Source organism: Ostrea edulis, chromosome 7 (assembly GCF_947568905.1).
Source record: "Ostrea edulis chromosome 7, xbOstEdul1.1, whole genome shotgun sequence".
NCBI classification, from domain to species: domain Eukaryota; kingdom Metazoa; phylum Mollusca; class Bivalvia; order Ostreida; family Ostreidae; genus Ostrea; species Ostrea edulis.
In genome coordinates this window covers 24,215,630-24,242,833 of record NC_079170.1, presented here as the reverse complement: position 1 = coordinate 24,242,833, position 27,204 = coordinate 24,215,630, and the positions used below count along the sequence as shown (strand labels likewise).

Here is a 27,204-nt window from a genome sequence, read left to right as displayed (position 1 = left end):
GTGCGAGTGTTCATACATCGCTTTACGTATCAGTGAAATTACATTTATATTTAGTACTTTTTCTAATTTCACACCCCAATGTAAAACTCAGTTTCACAACTCCATTATGACCATTTGAAAATGGGTATCGTCATTGAGTAGACTAGAGTTTGCCGACGTTGGATGATCCCACGGCACTCGACGTTTTGAATATCTATAATTAAAAAAATGTCTTCATATAAAGATAATATTCATAAGGTATATCACGCCGGAAAAGGGGGTATTTATAGTCATATAGGGCGACATATAAATAATAATAATTATTATTATTTTCTGTAAATTTTCTGTGTTGTCACAATGAGTGACAAAGCATGGGTTGTCCAAAGTCGAAGCGGGGGTGGGGTGGGGGGGGGGGGGGGGGGTCATGAGCATTTCCAATGTTGTTTTGGTATTGCGATAAATTTACTAAACTTCCCGTGCCAGCCTGTCCCAAAACCACACAAATGTGCGCGAATTTCATTGTTTACAGGACTGCAATTACCCTGCATTCAGTAGCGCCCCCTTTTCCAAGCACAAGCGTCAGAGAGTACATTAGCAAGGGAATTCTCATTTGCAGAATTATGTCAGCTTCCATTCACCTTTCAGCGATTTTTCCCATTTGAGAAGCAGTAGACTATGTTTGACGGTTGATTATAGCAATAAATGGACTTTATTTCCAGTTCATCATGACGATGCGAGAGGTAAGACCTTGACAGAGTTACTTCTAAACGGTAGGGGTCTAATTATCATATCATATCGAACTTTTCGCCGAAATATTCAAGCGATGTAGCTGGTAAAAAAGAAAACCAAATGGCGGCGTGATATACCTTGTGAATATTATGATTACAGGAAGACAATATTTTTAATTATAGATATTTAAAACGTCGAGTGCCTGTGGGTGATTCGCACAAATTAGTGATATATCCAAGTCTTTGTTTTTATTGTAAACAGTTGATTTAAAGGAGAGAAAAAAATTCCATACATTAGGGTGCACCTACACATACCCTGTAACAAATACTATACAACAGAAAATTAACTCGCGGGGAAAATTTTCGCTATATATTCGCGGAAATAAAAGTTCTGTGAATTCAACATTCAGTGTACAATGGCAAATAAAATTACATATTACTCGCCCTTGATGACAGGTGGCGCAAGCCTCGTTGACGTTCAACACTCTTATTTCCTCCTTAGCGAAAGAGCGTCGTTACCGATTATATTACTTTGCCAAGATAGAATTTCACCAGCATAATGACAGATTACGGTTCCTGGAACCTTACCGCCTTGAGAAGCGAACTCAAGAAACGAAATGCGCGAGTATCGGGGCGAAAAAGAGAACTCGTTGAAAGGTCTGAACGGTTTTTTATTCTAGTTCGAATTTTCTCATCATAAATATTGAAATCGTGAATCTCGAGAGAATAAAGACTATATTGTAAAACCATTCGATGTATTTCATTAAAAACGTAAGCTTGTTGCATCAGAATGAAATTTCCTTACGTTAATCTGGTTTCACCATTTACTTTAGATATTTAAAAACATCATCGATGTGATGCAATACTATCAATCAACAATGTCAGTATACACAATCGCTCAAGAGTGCCATTTCTGGTACAATGTCCTGGTCTCTTTTTATTAGGATATTATCAACATTTCAAATTACAATATTTTCAATCATATAACATACAATCATCACTATTTTCTGAAGTTCAAGGATTGATAAACGTTTTATATTTTCTTTTTATGGTGACCTGGCCAAGCCCCCCCCCCTTTTATTTTTTAAAACTATAACGATTTTTTCTGGGTTAATTTTTCTGAAACGCAAAAATATGATTTTCAGGGCCGTAACTGCCGATGAGGCAGACGAGGCAACTGCCTCGTCTGATTTTTTGGCAAAAAAGAAAATAAAATTATATAAATGTTATATTATAGGATATATGTTTAAAATGAAGACAAGCACCTTTGTCTTTGACACCATATTACGATTCTTTACATAGTACAAATGAAACACAAACATGATAAATTGGGATTTAAAAAGTGTCATTTTCAGTCGTAAAGTCAATCGGCGGCCCCCAATCCCCTGCCTCCCCTGATTTAGAACCCTACTTACGGCCCTGATTTTGGCTGAATCTTCCTCAGGACTGAAAATGATAGCTCTATGTGCCTGCATGCAGTTACATGTACATTGCCCGCCCTGTCAAATGACAGGTCTAAAACTATTACCTTGTCTGTTAAATAAAATTTAATGATACGATACTTTTTTGGCCCTGACTGTAATATTAAGTACAGACTTTACTACCCCATTTTATAGGCCATTAATGCTACATATATGACATTATGTACAATATGGACCTTGAAATATTCTCTTTCAGACTTGATGCATACGACAGAAACTATAACTTTGGTGGTGGTGAAAGAGTTGAAAGGGAGTACTGCATGGAAGTCCCGAGTTATGAGAAATATAAAGACATTAATAAAGATACTGTGATTACAAGAATTAAAGAAGAAGCTGTATGTGCATACTTGGGGAAAATGAACAGAGAAATTGATGCAAATGTTAGATACCTTTATGAAAGCAAATTTTTAAAGTATGCAAGATTGGCATGTGAAGATGGGCTATTCTTTGTGAAAGCTGAATGCAAGGCACAGATGAAGAAAACAATGTCGTATGCTGTCGATGCAAGTTTTGATGTTGATGGATGTGTTGTTGAATGTCAATGTGAGTGTGCAGTAGGAATGGGTCCAGTTGCAGCATGTAAGCATGTATGTGTTATTTTGTATGCTCTACAGAAATTCTGTGAGAATGGTGACTTGACTACTGAGGAAACTTGCACCCAAAATTTGCAAACATTTCACCAAACAAAACCCTACAAGGGGAGTCCGATTAAAGCTAAAGACCTCCCTCTTGCAAATAATGCTGATGTCATTTATGACCCACGTCCACTTCAATTTAGGAACATGTCTGGATATCATGACACCTTTAGGAACGTTTGGTTGAATCACCCATCAGTAAATACATTACCAATTTCACATTTATTTTCAATCGCAAACACAACTGCAATGGATTCTGACCATGATTATTTTCAGGAGAAACTTTCTGAAATGTGGCTGAAAAATTCCAATATTACAAACATTACTAGTATGGAAATTGAAAAATTTGAAAATCAAACTCGTGGCCAAAGCATCAATCCTCTATGGCAGTCAGAAAGGTGCAAGAGAATTCACTCCTCAAATTTTGGAAAAATCTGCAAATGTACAGAAAAAACTAATATGCATAATCTTGCCAATCGTTTAACTAAATATACCCCACAAATCAATGTTGCACCCATAATCCATGGTAGATGTTACGAGTCAGTAGCCATAAAAAGCTTTGAAGAAAAATGCAAAGTAAAAACTCAAAAATGTGGCACATTTGTATCCAAATCCCACCCATTTCTTGCAGCATCTCCAGATGCTGTAATTGATGAAACCTCCATTTTAGAGGTAAAATGCCCATTCACTGCAAAACATGAACATATTTCTAATGAAACTGTTCCCTTTTTGAAGAATGTAAATGCTTCCTTAGAACTTGATATGTCACATGATTACTTCTATCAAATACAAGGGCAGTTATTCTGTACAAACAGAACTGAATGCACTTTAGTAGTGTACACATTCAAAGACCTCAAAGTTATACCAGTGCCAAGAGATGAGGAATTTATTGAAAACATGATTCACAAATTAGAATCATTTTTTGAAAAATATTTCAGAAGTGCAGTGTTGAACAAATTTTATCATCACATCTAAGTGTCATATTTGGACACTGAGTCATGGTATTAATTGTAGCAAGACATTGTTTATAATATATCACCAAACCCATTTAGTGATTGTCAATTTCTTATGTTGTGGTTTCATATATTTTTTTATAAAAAAAAAATTCATATCATTTGATGTTTTAATATTTTAGTATTTGTTAGAGACTTGGAATACAAAAAATAAAGTTATTGGAGCCCGGAGAGTACAAATCATATGAAAATACATAAATATGTTTATACTTCACAGACCATAACAATCTTAACTCTTAAGCATGTTTGGGTACAATACATTTTCTGAAGTTGCACATAGTGAAGCATACAAAGACAATTTCACTTGCTAACTTTGTCTCGGTGCTGTTCAAGGGGCCCTTCAAAATTTTAAATGTTTTTGCTAATCCAATTATCCGTTCAATATGCACCCTTTTACTAGATATTTTGCGATCATGCAACACAGTGTTTCCCGACATACGGTTTTTCTTCTTAAAAAATGTTGGAATATTAATTTTAACATCCCTGCAAGCAAACATGTCTTGCACGTTAAAGCCCTTGTCAGACATCACTGAATCGCCTGGCTCGCACTGATTCAACAAGGAACTGCGTTCCACAAGTTGACGATCACTTGCAGAACCTCCAAAAGCTGATGAGATGAAAGATACAAGACCACCAGGTGTTGAGCCAACGAGTACCTTCACAGTATTCCGATTCTTGTATGTTGAGAAAGTAGACTGCTGGGCTATTGGTGGCTTTGGTTTCTTGACAGCAATCTCGGTACCATCAATGATTAACCGTGTTGTTGGGAACTTCGAATAAAAATCCCTTGGAGCAAAGAAATTCACCAACTTTCTGTCAGGCCAAAGGTTAACCTCTTGCCACTGCCTGTACATGAAGTTGACCCATGTCAGCCATATATTTTCAACAGTTGTTGTGGACACTGAAAAAAGCCTACTAAGTTCAAAGTTAGTTTTATATTGTCTTAGTTTGATCAAGGTCAGAAACAACTGGTTCTCAATTGTCAGATTCTACACCTGGTTGTATATGTAGTTCAAATGAAATGCAGCCTCACCTAAACTATACAGCACGTGTAAAAAATCTGTGTATGTTGCTAGTCCAGTATAGAACATAAAACCTTCACTATCGTTAATGAAATTTTCCACTGACATTATTGGCAATGACATGGTTTGACATGAACTTTCTGTATAAACTGGTGCAGCATCAGAGGATTCATAACTACATGACGGCATTGGTTCATTACTTTCGCAACTACTTGTTTCTACAAAATTACCAATGTTGGAAAAAATGGCTACTTGAGACTCGTCATTGGAAATCGGACTAGTACAGGCTTGCTCCACTTTTCTCTTGCGTGTAATGCGTCGTTGGTTTCTGTCATCTTCGCATATCCTTGAGCTGCTCCAAGGGAATATTGAAGGAACGGCATGAGGCTTCCTTTGCCTTCTGAGAGGATCAGCACCTAAACAATATCAATATGACAAATAATGATAATGCACAAACATGCTTAACTTATACATAAACTATAAATATGATTAATGATGTACCATATTCAAACATGCTTGCTATAAATCGCCTAATGAAATCTATTTATCAAGAAGGTTTTCTAAATATTGATCAAAATAATTCTTGTTAAGAATTTTAAAGATACAAATTTAAAACATCTTATCCTGTCATTCCTGTGAGACACGCCATCCTCACACTAGTACAGCCCTCGTGTACAGCCCCTGTATCCACGATATGGTACATGTATGTGTCTTCGGTGTTTTTGTCTGCAGTCTCCTGAGTTTCAGTTGCTGATTATGACATATCAAAATAGACGTGACAATGCCAATTTCATTGTGTAAAGAAACAAAAACTGGCAGTTTCATTTCATACTTTGATTGATGTCAAATACACATTCAATATGGGTGGCTTTTTCTGAAGTTGAGAATACACCAGAATGTAACATAAAATATTTCAAACAACAAAACAAAACAATAAACAATTTGAAACACTGTCATCATTATGACCCATGTACTATACCTTTGTAACATATATGTTTACATGATAGAAAAGTATAATTTGAAGAAAAAAATCCATTATTTCTGGCTCTGACATAGACATTAGATCGTATTTACATAAGTAATATCGGGCTACATGACGACAATATTACCAGACACATAGCAACGGTGGGATTTCTTGACAATGTACTAAGGCTGGCGCTGGCTGCCCCCCCCCCTCCCCTTTCTTTTAGTGAATAGTAGTGGAAATGTAGACTTGAACTGATAAATTGAATCCATGTGCTGAAGGACCAACCCTGTACCTTTCCCTTAATAAGGAAAACCCCTTTTTACTTTTATACTTTTAATATTACATGTAGGAAAAACGATGCTATGTGTCTAAATCTGTAAATCACTCATTAACTGCAAGTATTGCAACAAATTATAATACCATCAACTAAAATCAACATTAATTAATTTATGAATCATATCAGATTAAAACCCTGTCAAGTGAATCAACCCACCGTATCTAGTTTCCGTTTCAAAGTCATCATCCTTGAAATGTTGATGACATACTACACTCCGTGGATGTGGTGACCAAAACTTGTGCTTATCTGTAGCGCTATTTCGCCTAATAACGACAATCCACTGTCGTTTGATGGTCTCATCCGTTGGAAATCTAAGGCCCCCGCGATTTGAGCACCCCGGCACGCAGCAACAAGACGGCATTTTGCATCAAAAACTCGATGTGACACTTCGATTACTCGTACACTGCACTGTACACTATTGACACCGGAAGTAAGATTGAACGTCAACGAGTAGTGCGCCACCTGTGTTATATATAGGGGGAATAACCGACAATTATTGACCATTCTTTGAAATTTGAAAGATTACCGTTATCTGCACAGATGCGATACCTCTTATAGCAACTACATTTTCTTTCACATTTGTGATTTGTGCCATTTTACAATTTCTCGTTTTTTCATTATTTTGAGGCGAAAAGAAGTTTAAGTAACTAATATTATCATTTTGCGGTCTTTTTGTTATTTCGGGACAAAAAGTCGCGAAACATGGATTTGTTGTCTTTTTACCGGCCGTGAAATAACAAAAAGGCGATAAAGTGTAAAATGACACAAATTGGTCACCATACCTAGTCCCTAAGCTTGCCGTTACTATAAAATGTTAATTAGCTATTTTCACATTATTTTTGATGTAAATCACCTATATTTTTGTAAGTCTTCCGTAGGTCTTCAATTACATGAAGGTCTTCAATTAAGCAGGCCGATTTTCACCTCAAAATAACGAAAATATTACAAATTGTAAAATGGCACAAATCAGCCACCATACCTAGTCCCTAGGCTTTCTGCTACGACCTTGAACACAGCCTGATATCCCCGTGGACGACCAAACTTCTATACGTAGATGAGGCCTTGACGGGGAGTTTGCGTGGACGACCTCTATAAGTCATTTGACTTATGACGTAAATTATTACGTTACAATTGTTGCGTCATAATAAAAGGCATATAGCGTGGATGGATGCGTAGCAGTATATAGCCGTTGAAATGTCACTGAGATGCGGGAGGGAATATTGTTTTCTTGACCAGATATGTTGTGGACCTCCTTCAGCTGAGTATTGCTGCTGGGACCAAGAAATCGAAGTTAGTTCTCCGCCAGTAATAATTATCACGACAGTTTCGATTGGTTCACTGTTGCTTTTCCTCGGTGTAACAGCTCTTCTGATTCGATGTTTGTGCAAGAAGAGACCAACAGCCGGCAGGATGATGGGTAAGAGAGTACAGCGTTCCATTCTATGTTTTTATGAACCTGTATATGTTCAACATTTGGAAGCTTTACAGTTGTGTAAGGTGTAAGAAAATTATAATAAGCAAGATCTTGAATGTATGTAGATTTAGTGAAAAAAATTCGAAAATCGGCATGATTTCGGCATGATTGGTTTTCAAGTTCTCCTGAACATCTTATACTTGTAGTATCAATCCAGATATAGACTTGATCACGGAGCCAACAGCTGAAAAATGCAATGTCACGTAGTAATATTTACGAAAACATTTTAATTTCTGATATGAATCTGTAATCCGAATGCACATCCGCTATTTTCCAATACGATATCATAAATGTTTAGAGTAGGTATATGCATATTTCTGTGGTGTGTAAATCATTTTACCACCTCTGGGTGGCATTCGCAAGTTGTTTAACCTCGTATACACACTTTTTACAGTCTATAATGAGGTAGACCGGACGCGGCGGCTCGTGGGTTGGGTCAGTCATTGCCTTCGAGCCCTACCCGCAGTCGCGTTATATCCAATGCGAAAACATAGGTAGTGAGTGCTCGGCATTCAGAAGTGAGAATTGTAGGTCTTTCGAATAAGATCTTAAAAATCGAGCTCTGAATATTGCTGCGGCAGGTGTTGGTACGATAAAAAAAAGAAGAGTTTGAGAGTCATGCGTAAGTTCAATTTTGCGGTACTTCACCTGCAGCTGACAGCGACTCAATGTGTGCGAAAAAAAATCAAAGGGAAATGAACATATATTATTAATAAAAGCGTAAATTACAGATTAAAAAATTATAACGGATAACGAAGGTAACACTTTCAGAAATTCAGTTTTCATTTTAGAGATATCAGTGGCGGCTAGTGGAGATGGTGGGGATAAGCGGGGGGGGGGGGGGGGGGGGGGGGGGGGTCCAGGGTTTTGAGGCTTTTTAGGTTACTTTTATGGGCTATTCTAGCTATACTTTTTACTATATATAATCAAAAAAATAACAACTTTACCTAGGCTTTTATAATTATTTCAAAACAACATTTCGCGACCTTGGAGGTTATCCTGCAACATACACGAAAATGCGATCATTATTTCTTAAATCTTATCTATTTGTTGTACTAATATTTTTTGGTGGTGGTAGTTGGGACTCGTTGTCACATGGATCTAAATTCGTCACTGCATATTTATGCACAGAACGTTGAGATTTAAAGAATTCGTCGATAAGGTCACGAAGCTAAATCGAGAAAACAACACGACTACATGTAAAACAATCAATCATTTATGTAAAGCTGTTGTTACGTTTCGTGTATATCTATTGCATGCAGTAATACAAAGTAGAGTAATGTATCAAATACAAAGTAGAGCAGAAATAAATTTTATTATTTCATTATCATTAAACCGCGATACTTTACGCAAGCATACTTTATGAAACTAGTTATATGTCGCGTGTTACATGTATCCCGATTTTACGTTACTACCGGCATATATTTCATGGTGCGCTTTATCAGTTTATATTCAGTATGCCAGAGGAAAGAGGGTCAGGCTATCCTATCCTATATAATATACTTTTATAATCTGAAAGTCACAATATAATTTTAAAAAAAACTGTATAAAAAAACTGCATACATACAACTGTTCACATCGAATATTATAACGTTAACTTTTGAAGAGGTTAAAACGTTCACCCCCCATGCAGAAGGCCGGAGTTCGAATCCCGGCCACGACAGACCTTATAAGTCGTTAAAACAGGTAGTGATAGTTCCATCGCCAAACGCTCGGCATCAAGTATGAATGTCACGGAACCTCGGAGATGACCTTAAAAACGGATGACCCGTGTCACAGTAGGTGTCACACGCTAAAGAACCCTCACTGCTCAATGGCAGTAAGCGCCGAGTAAAAGCCTAAATTTGAAGCCCTTCACCAGTCTTGGTGACGTCTCCATATGAGTAAAAATTTATCGAGAAGGACGTTAAACAAGATACAATCAATCAATCGTTTTGCAACGATAATTACAGAACACTATCAACAAAATACTATTGTACTCGATCTACATTAATCAGCATGAATTTGGAATATTGGAGCATCCACTGTTGATTAATTTAATTTTGTGTTTACGCAACCAATGTTAATAATTGAAGGTTATGTCATTTTGCTAGGTGCACGGGTACAGCCCATCAATGACAAGACATACCCGACGAATACAGCTTATCCACAAGGTCACATTGTACCACCGCCTAACGTTCAACAGGGAGGGATGACTCAAACCCGACCAGTCATAGGGCAGCACACGGCTTACAATTCGACTACTTATCCGCCAGGACACGGAGAAGCGCCTTATCCACATCAAATGCAAGTCATACAATCAGCGGAACCCCCAAAGTATCAGGAGGTGACTGCAGGACCTCATGACAGAGGCCTGCGGAGAGAAAACGCTTCACTAGAGGTATCCTATCCCCCGGGGCATGTTCCACCCCCTTTTGATTACAAACCGCCGTTTGCACCGCCAGAGTGGCAAATGTACAACTAACTGGGCGTAAATATTTTCTAACCTGTTAAATATGAAGCGAACATTACTTAGTTCAATAAAACAAAATATGTCGTGAGTTTCTTTTTTTCTTCTTCCAGATTTAGTGCTATATTTAGTTAAATCAAGAACAGTTTCTGTTGTTAAAAGAAATTGAAACTGTCAGTGAAGTTGCATTCCCTGCATTTTAGCTTTGTTCAGCAATCGCAATTTATTGAGGAATAGCATTATATTATGTATTACTAATATATCAATTTGAAAAATTGAGGCAATAGCCCGATATTTGACAAATATAATTTTATTGCACATGTTTGTGAGTGAAATATCAGTAATAAAGTTTTAAATTGGACTCCATGAGTAAGTACACCAATCTAGTTAAAGAAAACAAATATATATTAGGAGTAGGGCATCTTTGGGAATGATGAATATAATACATTTATGATATATATATATATATATATATATATATATATATATATATATATATATATATATATATAACTTATACGGTACCAATTTTGATGCACCAGATGCGCATTTCGACAAATAATGTTTCTTCAGTGATGCTCAACCGAAATCTTTGAAATCCGAAATAACTATGAAGTTTTAGGGCTAAATATAGCCAAAAACAGCGTGCCAAAAAAAGTCGAGCCAAATTCGTCCATGAGGGAGAAAATCCTTAATTTTGAAATGAATTTCTAAATTTTATAACAGCAATTAAATATACATCCGTATTTTCAAGCTAGTAACGAAGTACTTAGCTACTGGGCTGTAGAGACCCTCGGGGACTAACAATCCACCAACAGAGGCCTCGACCCAGGGGTCATAATGTAAAACTTATACGGTACCAATTTTGATGCAGCAGATGCGCATTTCGACAAATAATGCCTCTTCAGTGATGCTCAACCGAAATCTTTGAAATCCGAAATAACTATGAAGTTTTAGGGCTAAATATAGCCAAAAACAGCGTGCCAAAAAAAGTCGAGCCAAATTCGTCCATGAGGGAGATAATCCTTAATTTTGAAATGAATTTCTAAATTTTATAACAGCAATTAAATATACATCCGTATTTTCAAGCTAGTAACGAAGTACTTAGCTACTGGGCTGTAGAGACCCTCGGGGACTAACAATCCACCAACAGAGGCCTCGACCCAGGGGTCATAATGTAAAACTTATACGGTACCAATTTTGATGCAGCAGATGCGCATTTCGACAAATAATGTCTCTTCAGTGACGCTCAACCGAAATCTTTGAAATCCGAAATAACTATGAAGTTTTAGGGCTAAATATAGCCAAAAACAGCGTGCCAAAAAAAGTCGAGCCAAATTCGTCCATGAGGGAGATAATCCTTAATTTTGAAATGAATTTCTAAATTTTATAACAGCAATTAAATATACATCCGTATTTTCAAGCTAGTAACGAAGTACTTAGCTACTGGGCTGTAGAGACCCTCGGGAACTAACAGTCCACCAGCAGAGGCCTCGACCCAGGGGTCATAATGTAAAACTTATACGGTACCAATTTTGATGCACCAGATGCGCATTTCGACAAATAATGTCTCTTCAGTGATGCTCAACCGAAATCTTTGAAATCCGAAATAACTATGAAGTTTTAGAGCTAAATATAGCCAATATATTATAATCACTGCAAAACAATGCATACGATACACAAACAATAATTCTATTCTTCACAAAAATTGCGAAGTAAGAGTGTGAAATACCAACATTAAAAATTAACAAAACGATTGATTGATTGTATCTTGTTTAACGTCCCTCTCGAGAATATTTCACTCATGTGGGGGGTGGGGGTGGGGGTATCTTGTCTACTGTCTTGCAGTAGTTGTAGAAAGTAGATCAGCTGCTGGTGTATATTGCACTGCTTTGTGTGAGAAATGGTTCTAGATTGTTGTCTTTTGTCTTTTGAGAACTTCTACCAATTCTGACAAACATTATAAACCTATCGCTTGAATTTGCAAGTGTACCAGCAGTATTCAAAAAAGCACATATAAGACCTCTTCTGAAATAAGCAAATCTTGAACCAAATACTCTTAAGAACTATAGACCTGTGTCCAATTTGCCTTTTGTTTCAAAGGTCCTGGAAAAGGTAGTGAACTCCCGTATTGAAGACCATTTGACATTAGATAACCTTCATGAAGAACACTAGTCAGTATATAGGCAGTTCTATTCCACGGAATCTGCACTACTGAAGGTACAGACTGATATACTACAATCTTTAGACCAAAATGATGTCACTATATTTGTGATGCTGGATCTTTCCGCTGCATTTGACACTATCGAACACACTACCCTGTTGCACCGACTTGAATATCTGTTCGGAATAACAGGCGAATCACTAGGATGGATATCATCTTACCTCAGTGACCGTCACCAAACGGTCTGCATAGATGGTGCCAAGTCAAGGCCAGTGAAAATGAATTTCAGTGTGCCGCAAGGATCAGTGCTGGGTTCCAAATTCTATACAATGCACACAAAACCAATTTGTTCCATCTGTAGATATCATGGACTTGATCACCATTTTTACGCTGATGACTCTCCGCTTTATCTGTCTTTTAAACCTAGAGGCATAGCTACACAGGTAGATACATTACATCGTATTGAGGTTTGGCTATATGATATCGTGTTTTGGATGCATGGCAATATGTTGAAACTCAACACGGATAAGACCGAGGTCATTGTGTTTGCATCTGATCTTAATGCAAACCTCAATAGAAACATTTCAGTGACAGTAGGTGACTCACAAATTAATCCTTCAACCTGCGTTCGAAATATTGGTGTCATGTTTGACTCCAAGATGGATATGGAGAAACAAGTGAACTGTGTCAGCAGATCTTGTTATGCACAGTTGCGGCAAATAGGCCACATCAGAAAATATTTAACAACAGAAGCAACTAAATCTCTTGTGAACTCCCGAGTCACATCAAGGTTAGATTACTGTAACGCTCTCCTGGTTGGTGTTCCAAAGAAAGTCCTGAGCAAGCTCCAACATATTCAGAACACTGCCGCACGTCTCATATCCAGGACCTCCCGTTACAACCATATCACTCCAATACTAAGAGAACTACACTGGTTACCTGTGCAGTATAGGACACAATATAAGATACTTACTTATACTTACAAAGCCTTACATGATGAGAGCCCAACTTATATCAAACAATTACTAGAGGTATATAAGCATACCCGAAATCTTAGGCCTATAAAACAATCAGTCACTTTAGTTATTCCAAAAAGTCGAACCGTAACATACGGAGATCGGTGTTTCAGAACAATAGCTCCAAAACTGTGGAATGCCCGTCCAGAACATGTAAGGGACTGTAGAACACTGTGTGCATTCAAGAAGTCACTGAAAACACATTTTTTTCCATCAAGTTTTCCAGGACTAGTTTCTATCATTTCAGTCATTCGTGTAGGTAGGTTAAATTCTGTGAAAAACTGTGAAAACTAAAGACTGTCTTAGCTTTCGAGTACCATTTTGTGATGTTTTATATATATAAAAAAAGGAATTGTATGTTTTTAATGTATTATACCTGAGACATTATATGCTGTATGTGCGTGTGTGTATTTCATTATTATTATTATTATTTTAATACGCCCTGAAACTTATGTTTATTATTATATAGCATATTTATGGTATCTTGTGTTTTCATGTTTTATATGTACAATGAGGATAGGTACAGCTTTTAATGTTTTATTTATTTTCTATGTATAACATTCTGTTGTAAGGTATATATGCATTGCAAAGTACCTTTGAGCGTACACAGTGTATGAAAAGGGTGCTATATAAATATGGTATTATTTTGCACTCTGTTTTTGCAATGATTCTAGGAAGGTTTTTTTTTTTATTGTGTACCCTGATTTGCAGTGATTGTAGTTTTTTTTATTATACACTTTTGCAGTGATTGTAGGTTCACTAGTTCTTTATTATGTCCCTTCTGAAGAGGATGTGACACTTCATCTGAACAATTGTGAATCCCCTATACTCAAGGATGTTTCATGGCAATTTTGGTCGAAATTGGCCTGGTGGTTCCTGGGAAGTAAAAATTGTGTAAGGTTTACAATCGGATGGAGAAAATGATGGCTGCTAAACAACAGGTGATCAGAAAATCTCTCTAGCTTATAGTTCAGGTGAGCTAAAAACAACTAATCCCAGAACTATTTCCTGTACCATTGAAAAGCAGCACCCCATCCCCAGAAAATAAAAGAAAAGAAAAAGGATGAATTTATCGTAACGGTATACAATAAATAAATAAATAAAAAACCTTTTGGGCTGGATTTAGTTTTAGACTTTACAAAAAGCTCATCCGTATTTCAGGAGGATAATTTGTACCCTTAAGATAGACCCTAGATTACCCTTCCGCATCCTTGTTTTTGACTTTCGGCCAGACAAACACAGAACCTTCTTTTCACATATCGCACTGCCTTCAGTGTATAAATATAGGAGGACACTTTTACTAGACCTCTTACTACGATGTAGCATGATACATGTATTGTTTACGCATTTTAAGTTCGTTATTTCCAAATAATATTTCATATGTTTGGTGAACTTTTATCCTGAACTTTTGCATAGAACGTCTATGAAATGCATCTGGACTCTTTTGCACTCTCTCTAAAAGAAGTTCTTGATTGGCAAATACAGGAAGTTCAACTTAACATATTTTTATTCGTGGTACATATACTTGAGTTGAGTACCACAGAGTGAATGATCATTGTCATCGGAACAAAGTCTGCTTCCTCGAGATATAGTTCCTCTTGAATACAAGGAAATTACAATTTGCTTTCACTTAAATGCCTTTTATATGAAGAATGAACACCATTTACATGTAGATTATTGAAGGAACATTTTTATACAATATATAAAAGAAATATTGAAAAGGCAAAATCGAAAAAAAAGAAAGAAATCTAAAGTGTGATTCGAACTACGACAAAATAAACCTCTGCATACAATGAAAGAGCTACACTAACTTCAACAACTAAGAGGTTGAATACGAACCAGGTTGTCAAAAAACAGGTTCAACAATTTTTGTAGTCTTTATTTCTGAATTTCGATCCCAGGGTGTCCTTTATATATTCTATTGATTTCATTAGATTGCAAACTATTGAAATATCATAATTTTATGAAAGTCCATGTAACACTGTGACTTTTTCCGGAAATGTGTTCTCCCCTATGGGTCTTTTCTTTTGTTACCCTGAATTGATCGTTTAATTTGCATTAGAAAATATTCTCCAAAAATATAATGCAAGGAGGAGAGGGAATGATATTATTTGATTACGGTTATATACATCTAAACATAGTGTATTGTTAAATTTCGTTTCTGTAATCATCACGTGCTCCGTAATCATCACGTGCTCCGTTAATGCGACATCAAATCACTCGCTTACACTCAGCCAGAACAGCAGTGACGATGCTAAACATACCAGTGGCGGATCCAGGATTTCCGAAAGGGGGACATGTGAAAGTGAAGTATTAGCCAAAATAATCAGCCATTTTAGGTGCCAAATATGGAGTTTTCATCTACAGAACCGTTCCTAGCAAAAGGGGCCCTTAAGTATATTAGTTCTAAAGTGTGAAGTATAGATACTATCCCTCAAAATATTAGAGCAATGTTGATTATCGTTAAAATATTACAGTCAATCAAAGATGACAACCAACTCCTGATTGGTAACCATGATCTTTTTCTTGACAAGTTTGCAAAAATGACTTCACATTTGTTCATTATGACGTTGTTTGAAAAATATTTTTTGGAAAAGATAAGGGTCCTTTTTGCTAGGAACGGCTCTATATATCTTTGATAGTGGCACAACAAAACACACACACTTTGATTGGCACCGCCATTACTGCTGACACTTTGAGTTTCGGAATACTTAAGGCGATTCCTGTTGGTGGTCGACAAGTCACGTAAGGTCATGCATTTTAATGAGTATATGTAAATGTATAAGTATGAAAATAGGGGCGTTGTGTCCCATGGGAGGCAAAATGAGTGCGACCGATCGTGGGTTTCCAACAATGGTAAAAGACATGCAACAAAATCAAACAAATACAATCCGAAGATCTGACCATGAATTAAAAGCGTGCAGAGATCAATGTTCACCCCATGATGAAACAAGAAAGAACTGTCATAGATACTTTCCCAAAAGATCAGGTATCGCATAAAGGAATTAATTCTTAATTATTAATTTGTAAATGCTTAAGCGAAATAAAAAAAATCAGAATTATAAATTGATAATGATTTCTCATTTGTAGACATTCTCATACAAAAGCAGAAGAACACCTACCCCTAAAAATAAGTGTGAAACAATTTTACAATGGGTTCATTAATGATGAATTCCATCATGATCTAAGTCAACAGCAATATTAAAAACTACATGTGTAGATGTATACAGTACATACATCACAGTGTACAATACAATATTTCTATATGAGCTGTGCATTGTATTTTTTCTATTTTGAAAATTGTTACAATGATGATTATGACATTCATTTTGAACAGATTGAGTGTTTAAACTACAAATTGCACGTTAAAGTCTTGTATTTGTGGTAGTCATATTTAAAACTCGAATAACTGTTGAAGCAACTACTGAACAAACAAAAAAAAAAACCCCATAAAACCAACAAAAAAAAAAAATAAAAATCAAAAAAAAATGGCGGCGTCAATACGCCTCCCAAAATTTTCAGTGTAGGTATGTAGAGATTTTCTCATCTCTTTAGCAGGTTTTGACTTTTCCCTTTCACATACGTGTTACCGTTAGAGCCTAGCAATACGAACTTTGCTCGGTATCAATGCTGCCAGTCAGTCGTAAACAGGGTTTACCGATGACGAATTATCGGCGCCGGTAAAAAGGATGTTAAGTACTGTTAAATCAGCATTAACAGTCGAAAATAATAAAAATAGAAGACAGTTATTCCCATTTTAATACAATTTGAAATTTTCTTCATATTTACTTCTTATTTCGTTGAGATTTGCTTTTTTTATTTTATGAAAAACATCACGAAATGGTTACATTTTTGCGTCATTGTACTATGTCATCATTGTAGTATGCCATCGATAACAATACAAAGCTTTCCGTCTGGTTAATGTACGTTTAACTACCTCGACCCTCAGTGCAAAAGCCAATTTAAATGCCGAGTAGAAAACAGTAGCAAGAGAATAGCATTTTTTAAAACTCGTTTCATACATAAACTCAAGATTAGAACTTGACACAAGCGTCAAAGATATCAGGCCTCAGAAGATGTTAAGAATTCTTCTTCTTTTTTTAAAGACGGACTACACTGATGACCATCTCTTCAGGACGAAGAGTTAATTGTGAATTGAATATATTACTAGTTGTGGGAATACCCAGAGTAGTCTTGAATCCACAAAACACTGCACAAAGTCATCCTTGCTGTATTTCAGGAATGAATATACAGATGTACAGTAAGATATGAAATAAATTGAACCTCAAACAATATTAATATAGTACAAATTGACAATTATTCTCATGTTTATTAAATTTTTTATGCTAATACGCTCAATTTATTTCTAGAGATAATGCAATTCTAAGGCTAACATTAACAATACATTCAATCTCTAATTAAGTACGTATCATATTAATTTTGGAACAATGAAATATTTTAAAATTTACATTAATCACGCAGAAATGAAAACATTAATTCCGCAGAAACGCATGTACAGTTTGAAAATCCATAATAGCAGAACAGACCGCACGGCCTGACAAAACAGCATTACAACACAGATAGACAGCTATGGCGAACATTCATGTTTGTAAGTCCTTCGACCAGTGCATCATGGAGAAAGGTGTACTGCTCCTAAAAATAAGAAAGGAACCGGTATAAGCAGGAAATAGATCATGAATAATCGCTACACACGAATAATTAATGGTTATGCTGTGCTTGGCACTAAGATTTGCTATGTTTAGTGACAGTGATTCATGGTCATGACATATTCTTTATCAACATCCGTACCAAGTTTAAGCTTCTAATCTCTCCTTTTGACAAGGTTATGTTTGTTTACTAGCATTTATTTCTTACTTTATGTCGCATTCGAGAACCTTTCAATCAAACAGGGATGTCACCCGATGGTTTTGTTAATTTTTTTTTTACGTGTTAACGTCCGTTCCTTTCTTGGATTTTTAAAACTTATACATGTATTTAGACTTCACCATCAGTAGGTAAAGAGCCCCAACATTTGTACCCAAGCATGGTGCTCTCGGCCGTGACAGTGATGGTTCTTTATATTACTCACGCCGAGTGCTGTGGAATCTCGGTTTATAAAGTATAATACTGAAGGACCCGCGACCCTCACTTCTAAATGCCAAGTGAATGGCAAGAGAAGGATCACGAGCTTATAGAAATCTTTTGTTTGGTAAGAACAGTGATTGAACCCATGATTTCCCAGCCACGAAGCAAACGCTGTAACCACTGAATCACTACAAACGGTCACCAGATGAAGGTCAAATGAAGATCACCAGATGGAGGTCAAATGTCCAAAATCTGAACTATGCTCCGCTGTCTAGCCTGAATATTCCAAACCCAGAGTCCATTGATTTCCTATTTGTAGTTTAAGCTTCATGTTATTTATACCTACTCACCACTTTAATAGATGGTAGCTATGTGATTTTAATTCGAACAATAATTTAACCAAAACACACAGGTAGGCATGTACCTACCCACCAACCCAAACATACACACCTGCATGCTCCCATCCTTAGCTTGGTTAGATGTCTTTATGGTATCATAAATATCCACATATTGTTGGACTTAACTACTAGTAAACAGTTACTAGAGTAAACATTGTTTTTAATTATTCGAGGTTTCAACTTCATTTCCTAAATCACTTGATTCACAACCGTTTGTTCCCCAACGTCAAAGGATCAATGGCAATATTGATTGTCAATATAGTGTCGAAAATGTTTGTTGTAAAATTATGATCAAAGACAGACAAAAATAATGTTTTTAAACCTTTGTTGTTGATATTTGTGTTAGAAAAGAATCAAATTCAAATTATACATTATTTTCTTTCCTTACAAAAATTAATTTCTATAAAATACTATATATTTTATACTATAGAACCTAACTCTTTATTTTATAGAATCTTGAATTTAATTTTCAATGTTATCAATGATTAAGGTTAAATTTACATACAAAACTACTATATTATCCCATTTTACAACAAAATAAGAATTGCAGATTCAGAGCTAAAATAACTTTAATGGGTTCATAGGCATATCTAATCTGTTGTTCATACACGTTCATTGTATTAAATTGCTATGTACATATGTATGAAAGGCGAATATAACGAACAGTGATCAATCTCATAACTCCTACAAACAATATAAAACAGAGAGTTGAGCAAACATGGACCCCTGGTCACATCAAAGGTGGGATCAGGTGTCTGGGAGGAGTAAACCTCGCCTGTATATGATGAATGACAATTTAAAAAAAATGAATGAATCAAATATATTTGTTTCATTCATTAGATGGTATTAGCCCGTTCTTTATGTTAAAAGAGAGATGGCACTTACACATGTTTGTACAGATCCTACCCGCTGCTGTCTTAGAGAAGCAACATATCCCCTGACATCAATGGTCTGCTCCATAACGCTCTCTTCCAGGAGATAATCAAGGGAGATAAACGTCCCCGTTCTACCAATCCCGGCGCTAAAATATATGAATTCGACATTTTATCTATTTACATATGTATACTATTGTCTATCAGTCGTAGTCAAAACTATAAACGGATATCGAAGAATTTCGTGATCTTCTTATATAAGTTTATACTTGTTTTTGAATGAGTGTATACTTTCGAAATTCTGAAAGTCAAGTCCGCAAAGTTACAAACCTGAAGCAATATAAACAAAATACCGTAAAGAACATTTAAAAGCAGTGAGGTATGGGCATAATGTATGATATTAGCATATTTGCTTAAGTTTGACGTTTGATTTCTTATGGCTGTAATACTTGTACTCCATAGTGGTAGGTAACCTTCAGGTCTGAAGTTCGCTTCAATAAAACTGCTATACGGCCGGGTACACTCATTTCGCTTACCTGCAATGGACGACCACTGGCCCATCTGAAATGCTCAGTCCATTTCTTACTAGGTTACGGAAGCATATGAGTGACGTCATATCATCTGGGACGGAGTTGTCCGGCCAAGTGGTGAAGTGGAACTGTGTTACCCTCTTCTCTTCATCCTAATATATATATATATATATATATATATATATATATATATAAATATTCTATACAATTGCATCGAGAGATCCACTCTCCTTATAAAATATCTTAAACACTGAATGACACAGCGACTGTTGGAGATTGAATCAGTGTGTATAAGTAGGGCTTTAGGAGCATAACAAAACTTCCTTTTTTAGGGAAGTCGTTGTGGCCGAGTGGACTTACGCATTGGTTTGACAATCTTGCTAGGCGGTGGGTGCCGTACGTCGTTGGTTCGACCCCGGGCTGGGGCGAAAATTTTCAGTACCTAGTTGTGATTATTTAGTGCTTTATATATATATATATATATATATGTGTGTGTGTGTGTGTGTGTGTGTGTGTAAATAGTGTAAGTATGGAGATGGATTGCAATGCTTCATGCTGGCATGTATCATTATTGTGCTTCATGAAAATATGCAAACTCGATGATATGTGAAAATATGAGTATGCAAACTCGATGATAAGCGGTGTAATTGTGAGTTTAACTTGATGATATGTGGTGTAATTGTGATTTTAACTTGATGATAAGCGGTGTAATTGTGATTTTAACTCGATGATATGCGGTGTAATTGTCATTTTAATTCGATGATACGCGGTGTAATTGTGATTTTAACTCGATGATATGCGGTCAAATTGTGATTTTAACTCGATGATATGCGGTGTAATTGTGAGTTTAACTTGATGATATGCGGTGTAATTGTGATTTTAACTTGATGATATACGGCGTAATTGTCATTTTAACTTGATGATATGCGATGTAATTGTCATTTTAATTTGATGATATGCGGTGTATTTGTGATTTTAATTCGATGATACGCGGTGTAATTATGATTTTAACTCGATGATATGCGGTGTAATTGTGATTTTAACTCGATGATATGCGGTGTAATTGTGACTTTGACTCGATGATATACAATGTAATTGTGATTTTGACAAGGAGAGGGAGGGATAACGAAATAAGGAAGTACCTGATGTTGAACAGTCATATATCGCAGGACATAGTGATCATACACGTCCACAGTGTCCAGTGTGATGACGTAAGGTCCGATGTCCAGCAGCGTATCCGGCCAGTACTTCAGACACTTCATCTGAAACACGAAGACGTTTGAAACTGTGAACATCCACCTGGTAATGTGTTCTATATCATTTGATAATATGGAGAAGAAAACTACAACCTCAAATATCTTGTGCGCATTAATGTTGTTTGGAGCTCCAGGGAATTTTTCTTACATGAATACATATGTAGAAATATCGTGAGCTTTAATTGGAGTGCCATAAATTTTGACCAATGCTTGACGCTCAAGGCCGTAGTGGTGGGGGCTTTTTATCGTACAGCCACCTACCGTGAGACGGGGTGTACACTTAAAAGTTGCGATATAGAAAGACCGATAAAGCCGAATCCTTGGCAAAGGAGCAGACACAACCTATATCATCAGTATTAGGTTTGCCGCGTTGTCAATCCAGGAATCTCCCCGAACAAAGCAAGAACCCTAACCACTACATTACTAACACTGCTTTGTGAATTTTATCCAGTAACATATACCGGTACTATGCAAATGATTTACGTGTATACAATTTGGCTTATGCATATATTCTATCATTTCTTCCTATGGTAAAACATTTACGTAAAATAGACCTTTTGATACAAAAAAAAAACAAAAAAAAAAAAAAAACAAAAAAAAAAACAAAAAAAAAAAAAAAAAAAAAAAACAAAAAAAAAAACCAACCCCAAACAAACTTATTCATTCATTGTGTAAGTTAAACATATTAACACATCAATCATGCACATAATCATTCGATTATTTCAAGTTAAGCACAATTACTCTGTCTCCCTCGTAAAGATTAGTCAGCATAACGATCCGTGTTGAGTCGTTCTGCCAGATCACGGTCCAGAAATCCTCCAACGTCTTGGGGGTGAAAGGACCTAGATATTTAAAAGTGTTTGAGCATACATTTTAACATCATATTCTTAATCTATTATGATATTCCATTATTAATAGATGCATACTATTCTAAAGCTAAATTAAATGCTTATCAATGAATTTGTCGTTTCAGGAAGGTTTGAAAACGGCCTCCTTCAAATTAACGCATTTAATATGAGTACACAGGAAACTGATCTATTACTGTCATTAACAAGTGTAATTTCGTTTTTCAAAATAAAGTTTGTACCTTGCGCAGCGATGTAACTTCGTTCCTTGTTGAGACCCTGAAAATATATGCTTTGAACAAATTAATCCTGCTTTCAGAATATAATTATGACGTTCTTCCTGGAGTGTTATTGTTATAACATTCTCAAATTGAGGAAAAATTAAAATGATGTACGTTCATTTCATAATTATGAACTAACATTAATGTAGGATGCATTGACAAAGTCATCGCTGTCATTTGAATCTTCTCTCATCAACTTCACACGATTATAGTCATCTGAAAAAAAAACCCCCAAACATATGTACATGAAAGAGGCACATGCGTTCCCAGATTTTCTTTTGATAGTCAATTTCCAGTCAAAATTTGTACTCACATGGATAAATTCCTTTGTATCGGTTTCCCTTTCTGTTGGATGCCCTCAGGGCATTCGAATGGGATTCTAGTAGCCCGATGGGAAGATCCTGTGATCAAACCAAAGGATTGAAATACCAATGCTACCAAATTCATAAACTTGATAGAAGAATAACATATTTTACATAGATTTTATTCTAAGAAAATAATTTTGAATTTTATTTAAATTTAGAGCTGTATATGCTTAATACTGATTGCTGTACATATATCCTTATTGCAGAAAAAACACTGTTATTGTGCAAGTATTACATTTTCTGTACATGCCGTCTTACCTGATGGAAGTGATAAATTTACACGTAGAGACAAATCGTAAATTGGTGTTGACCAAAATCAAGTGAAAAACTTCATTACCATTGGTTTGAACGCCAGAAGTTTTTTTTTCATTATCATTAAATATTACAATCAATTTGAGAATAAAAAAACCCATATCAAATTCGTTAGGGGTACATGATGTATCATATATGATGTATCACAGAAATGGATACCCACGTTAAATTCTTTCGCTAGTACTTCGTTGTCCTTTTTCTCTGGTAATTCTCTAATGAATTGATCAATAGAAATTCTTTGCGACATCAAATTACTGTACTCTACGGTAACGATTTCCTCCTCTACGAAGATAGACTCGTCCTGAGGAATCTCCTCCAGCTCCGACTCATTTCGTGACTCCACTCTATGGAATTCCACGAGGAGGCCATTTTCTTTTTCTGTTTTGTCTTTTCTTGTTCTCTTGCTAAAATAATTGAAAATGAATTTTAGCATGTCTTTACAAAATGTCTGAAGATGAGCTACATGTATAATCTACAGGTTATTTCTTCGTTGAAGTCAATACCAATGCGGCAATATTATTACCATTTACATAATGTAAAATACAGAACTCATCTGAGATCATATGAAAGGTGAAGATAACGAACAGTGATCAATCTCATAATTCCTATACGCAATACAATATAGAGAGTTAGGCAAACACGGACCCCTGGATATACCATAGGTGAGATCAGTTGCATAGGAGAAGTAAGCATCTCCTGTCGACCGGTCAAACCCGCCCTGAGCCCTCTATCTTGATTAGGTAAACGGAGTTATCCGTAATCAAATTAAAGATCATACGTCTATCACGGGTTTATGTGTCGTCATGCAATGAGTTATAAAGGGCAATGTAAGCTTTACCTTTTGTTGAAGAGGACAACCACAGTTAGGACCAATACCAGAATTAACACCACGAGAACAGTCAGCAATATGACAGTCTGGCTATATACCTCTCTATCAGCATCTAGAATAAAACTCCGGAGATTGTTATATTCATATGTGTTCATGTATGCACAGGCATGGATTAATGTCTCCGATTAACAATTACATGTATATAATGTAAGAGTTTTGGGTTGTCTTACAATCTAAAATCGTACAAATATTGTGCGTTTATAATTGTAGTATTGTATTGATTGTAAGTCATGAGAGTATACCTTGTTCGGCAACCATTTTGTCAGTAATGGTGGTGTCCTCATCACAGTTAGTGGTGACCTCGTCATTGTTGAATTTTCGCGTGGACACTTTAGTTTCTAAACATAAAAAAAACCAAACTACCGAGTGGTACAATGTAATGCTTTGTTAATTGTATTTCAAACATTTAGAAGGATAAAGAACATCACTATCATAAGATATTGTCATTGATATAGGGTTAAAATTGAATACTCACTATTATACCACTGTACCTCAACTCATTGTGTGTGGGCCAACAAAACAATTCTTCGATTCTTTTCTTGCTTATCAGAGTTTTGATATTACATATATCTATTCATTCAAACATAAATTTGTAACAAAAAAATCCCCCATTCCTTAAATAGAAAATAAGATATGTAAACCGCGGAGCCAAGGCTATATATATACATATATATCAAAAGGAAAATATTTCGTTTACTCAGGTAGTATCCTCTGATTTTGATTTTCATCGAGGTAGCACACGTGTCGTTGGTTTCCTTAAACAAATTGTTTCAAGGTTACGGGTCTAGATCTGGAAGTACTGCAATGTATAAGGTATAGAGAATGTACCTTTAAATGGTACTGTAGTAATTTCATGATTACAACACTTTCCATAGTAACCCTCTATACAGCTCTCACATGTCCCTGATGTCTGGTCACACGTAGCGTTGAGACAGTTTGTTGGACATTGATTCTGACAGAAGTCACCATAGAACGGTCCTTGACATTGGTTACAGACACCTGTTATAGGACTACAGGGCACACACTCCTTCCTGCATTTAGCGCAGTTTGGTCCATAGCGACCTGCAGGGCATACTGAAAAACAAGCAAACGAAAGTTAGTTTGGAAATTTAGACTTACGTTTTGAAAATTAAACATTCATTAAAATGATGGTATTCTCTGTCCATTGAATCAATTTCAAGTCTCGCGAAAACGATGCAGAAGTAGTACTGCATGAATTGATATTGATTCATCTTAACTCCGTTATTTACTTATAGGGTACACTTCAAACAGCCTCAATGGTCCGTCATCAGTTCTTTTTATTAGAATAGTATCACCCTTCATTTCTTTGTAACATTCCAAGGCGTTGTTTTGTTGTTTTATTCCATGGAGACTGAAATTCTGACACAGTGTTGATGAACTCGTTATTGCGTCATCTTCTTTTATGTGTACTTCATAATTTCCTGATCAAAAATAATGAGACAACATAATTATTCAATAAGAAATAACAATTCTCTATCGAAGTTATTGGAAGTTCAAACACATTTTTACCGCCGTAAATGACTGAAATATTGCCGAAACGGCGTAAACCCGCAATGAATCAATAAGTCAATCTTTGATGTTTTATACATTTAATATTTTACATGAACAATGTTTTATACCCCCCCCCCCCCAGAATATCATTTTCTTTAATATGAAGTTTAATTTCATGTACGAGTTGATCTATAGAATATAAGGGTTCCGAATATTAGAATTACCCAAAACGTGTAGTCTATTCTTAAGAGAAAATAGTCTGATAAGTTAATGTCATGCCTTGCAATGTCTCTAAAATTCAATATAACCTACTTAAAATGGTGTGTTTCATGTTTCAATTCAAAATTATACTTCAAATATTTTACTGATGGCTACTTGACTTATTCGCTTATCTTAAATATACCTCCCCTGGTCGATATAAGAATCCACTTAATCACATAGTTTCTGTCCAATTTTAGGAACCAAGACGCCTGGACCTGTTCTGGTGATTGGTAATAAGTGTCCATGTCGTTATCTAAAGCTTTGGAAAATCCATTCGAAGATTCCGTAAAATTCAGTTGCACTGATCGATTAATGCCAAAAAGTCCTAGTAAAGAAATTAAAAAAACACACATTATTATTGTAATCTAATCATTACAAATGTTGAATAATAAATGTGGAAAGTATTACATTTGATACATTATAAATATTTACCTTGTAAAATGGTCAGAAATTGAAAATAAATGAAACGTTTAATGAAAGATTAATTTTGGCAATTTGCAACTGTAACATGAGGTAGCAAAGCTAATATGAGAGTTTTTATTTACTACCAGAACGCCGTTTTATTCTAAATTTACACACAACAGTCACGTGATTTTGAAGTTTTGATGGACTTTAATACTTCGAATGAAAATGACACAGGTACAAAAATTTGTAGTTGTAGTTCTCAAACACGATATAATATGCCGTCGGGGGCTTTAGGCATTTGCTCGGGAGTGACAGGACGCGGTCATCGTCACAATAATTTTGCAGAGAAAGTGGATGGTGTGATAAATTCATGAAATTCGTGCCCGCAAGCTGCAAATGCAGAGTCGAACTTTGATCAGTGGATCGACGAATAGTGAACTCTATTGTTAATTTTTCAACGCTTTTAAAGGGCTATAGTACTTGACAAAAAGAAATAATTTCATGAAAACCAAACTACACCCAACTCCACCCCACTACTCTTTTATACCGATCCTCCGTAATGCTAAATGCCCTTCCAAGCCCCTAAAAGGTATGGATATATGGCAGATAGTAAGTTGTTCCATTTCCGGAAACAATAAAGGGGCCCAAAAGATTAGACCAGCTAAGCTCTATCGATCTACCGGGGCACCGCAGGGTAAACTTTTACAAATGTTGAATTACACAATAGGTCTTTTGCGCTTTCTTTGAAATATTCGTGTTTCAATAGAGAGAACAATGATTTCAGCAATCTGTATACTAGATATAACCGTGCGTTCAAGACAAATGTCCCCTGGTCGTCGGCTGGTAATGTGTGGAGAAGCAGTTACATTGCAATTTCACATAATGTAGCCAGTTCTACATTTCGAACAGAGGCACATGCGCCCGTTGT

The 27,204-nt window shown here is 36.0% G+C and overlaps 2 protein-coding genes across 4 annotated transcripts in view; one reads left to right on the top strand and one right to left on the bottom strand.

Moving 5' to 3' along the window:
* Positions 1–7,244: 7,244 nt before the first annotated feature.
* Positions 7,245–10,156, top strand: LOC125653305 (uncharacterized). Its single transcript, XM_048882706.2, has 2 exons — positions 7,245–7,579; positions 9,730–10,156. Exons 1-2 carry the CDS (start codon positions 7,357–7,359, stop codon positions 10,098–10,100), a joined length of 594 nt encoding a protein of 197 aa, XP_048738663.2. The 5' UTR covers positions 7,245–7,356; the 3' UTR covers positions 10,101–10,156.
* Positions 10,157–17,575: 7,419 nt separating this feature from the next.
* The window catches only part of LOC125656005 (receptor-type tyrosine-protein phosphatase H-like), a 34,273-nt gene continuing 24,644 nt past the window's right edge, over positions 17,576–27,204 (bottom strand). For 2 of the 3 annotated variants that reach the window (XM_056143755.1, XM_056143754.1), the window contains exons 4-17: positions 26,014–26,196; positions 25,349–25,540; positions 24,927–25,172; positions 24,341–24,436; positions 24,048–24,150; positions 23,373–23,613; positions 22,846–22,933; positions 22,672–22,748; positions 22,494–22,530; positions 22,148–22,248; positions 21,293–21,412; positions 20,157–20,302; positions 19,634–19,769; positions 17,576–17,918 (exon numbers count right to left, since the gene is read on the bottom strand). In XM_056143755.1, the coding sequence (XP_055999730.1) occupies positions 17,835–17,918; positions 19,634–19,769; positions 20,157–20,302; positions 21,293–21,412; positions 22,148–22,248; positions 22,494–22,530; positions 22,672–22,748; positions 22,846–22,933; positions 23,373–23,613; positions 24,048–24,150; positions 24,341–24,436; positions 24,927–25,172; positions 25,349–25,540; positions 26,014–26,196 (1,850 nt within the window). In that variant the 3' untranslated portion in view covers positions 17,576–17,834. The remainder of the gene's footprint in view (positions 17,919–19,633; positions 19,770–20,156; positions 20,303–21,292; positions 21,413–22,147; positions 22,249–22,493; positions 22,531–22,671; positions 22,749–22,845; positions 22,934–23,372; positions 23,614–24,047; positions 24,151–24,340; positions 24,437–24,926; positions 25,173–25,348; positions 25,541–26,013; positions 26,197–27,204) is intronic. The other variant, XM_056143756.1, reaches the window with a different exon arrangement.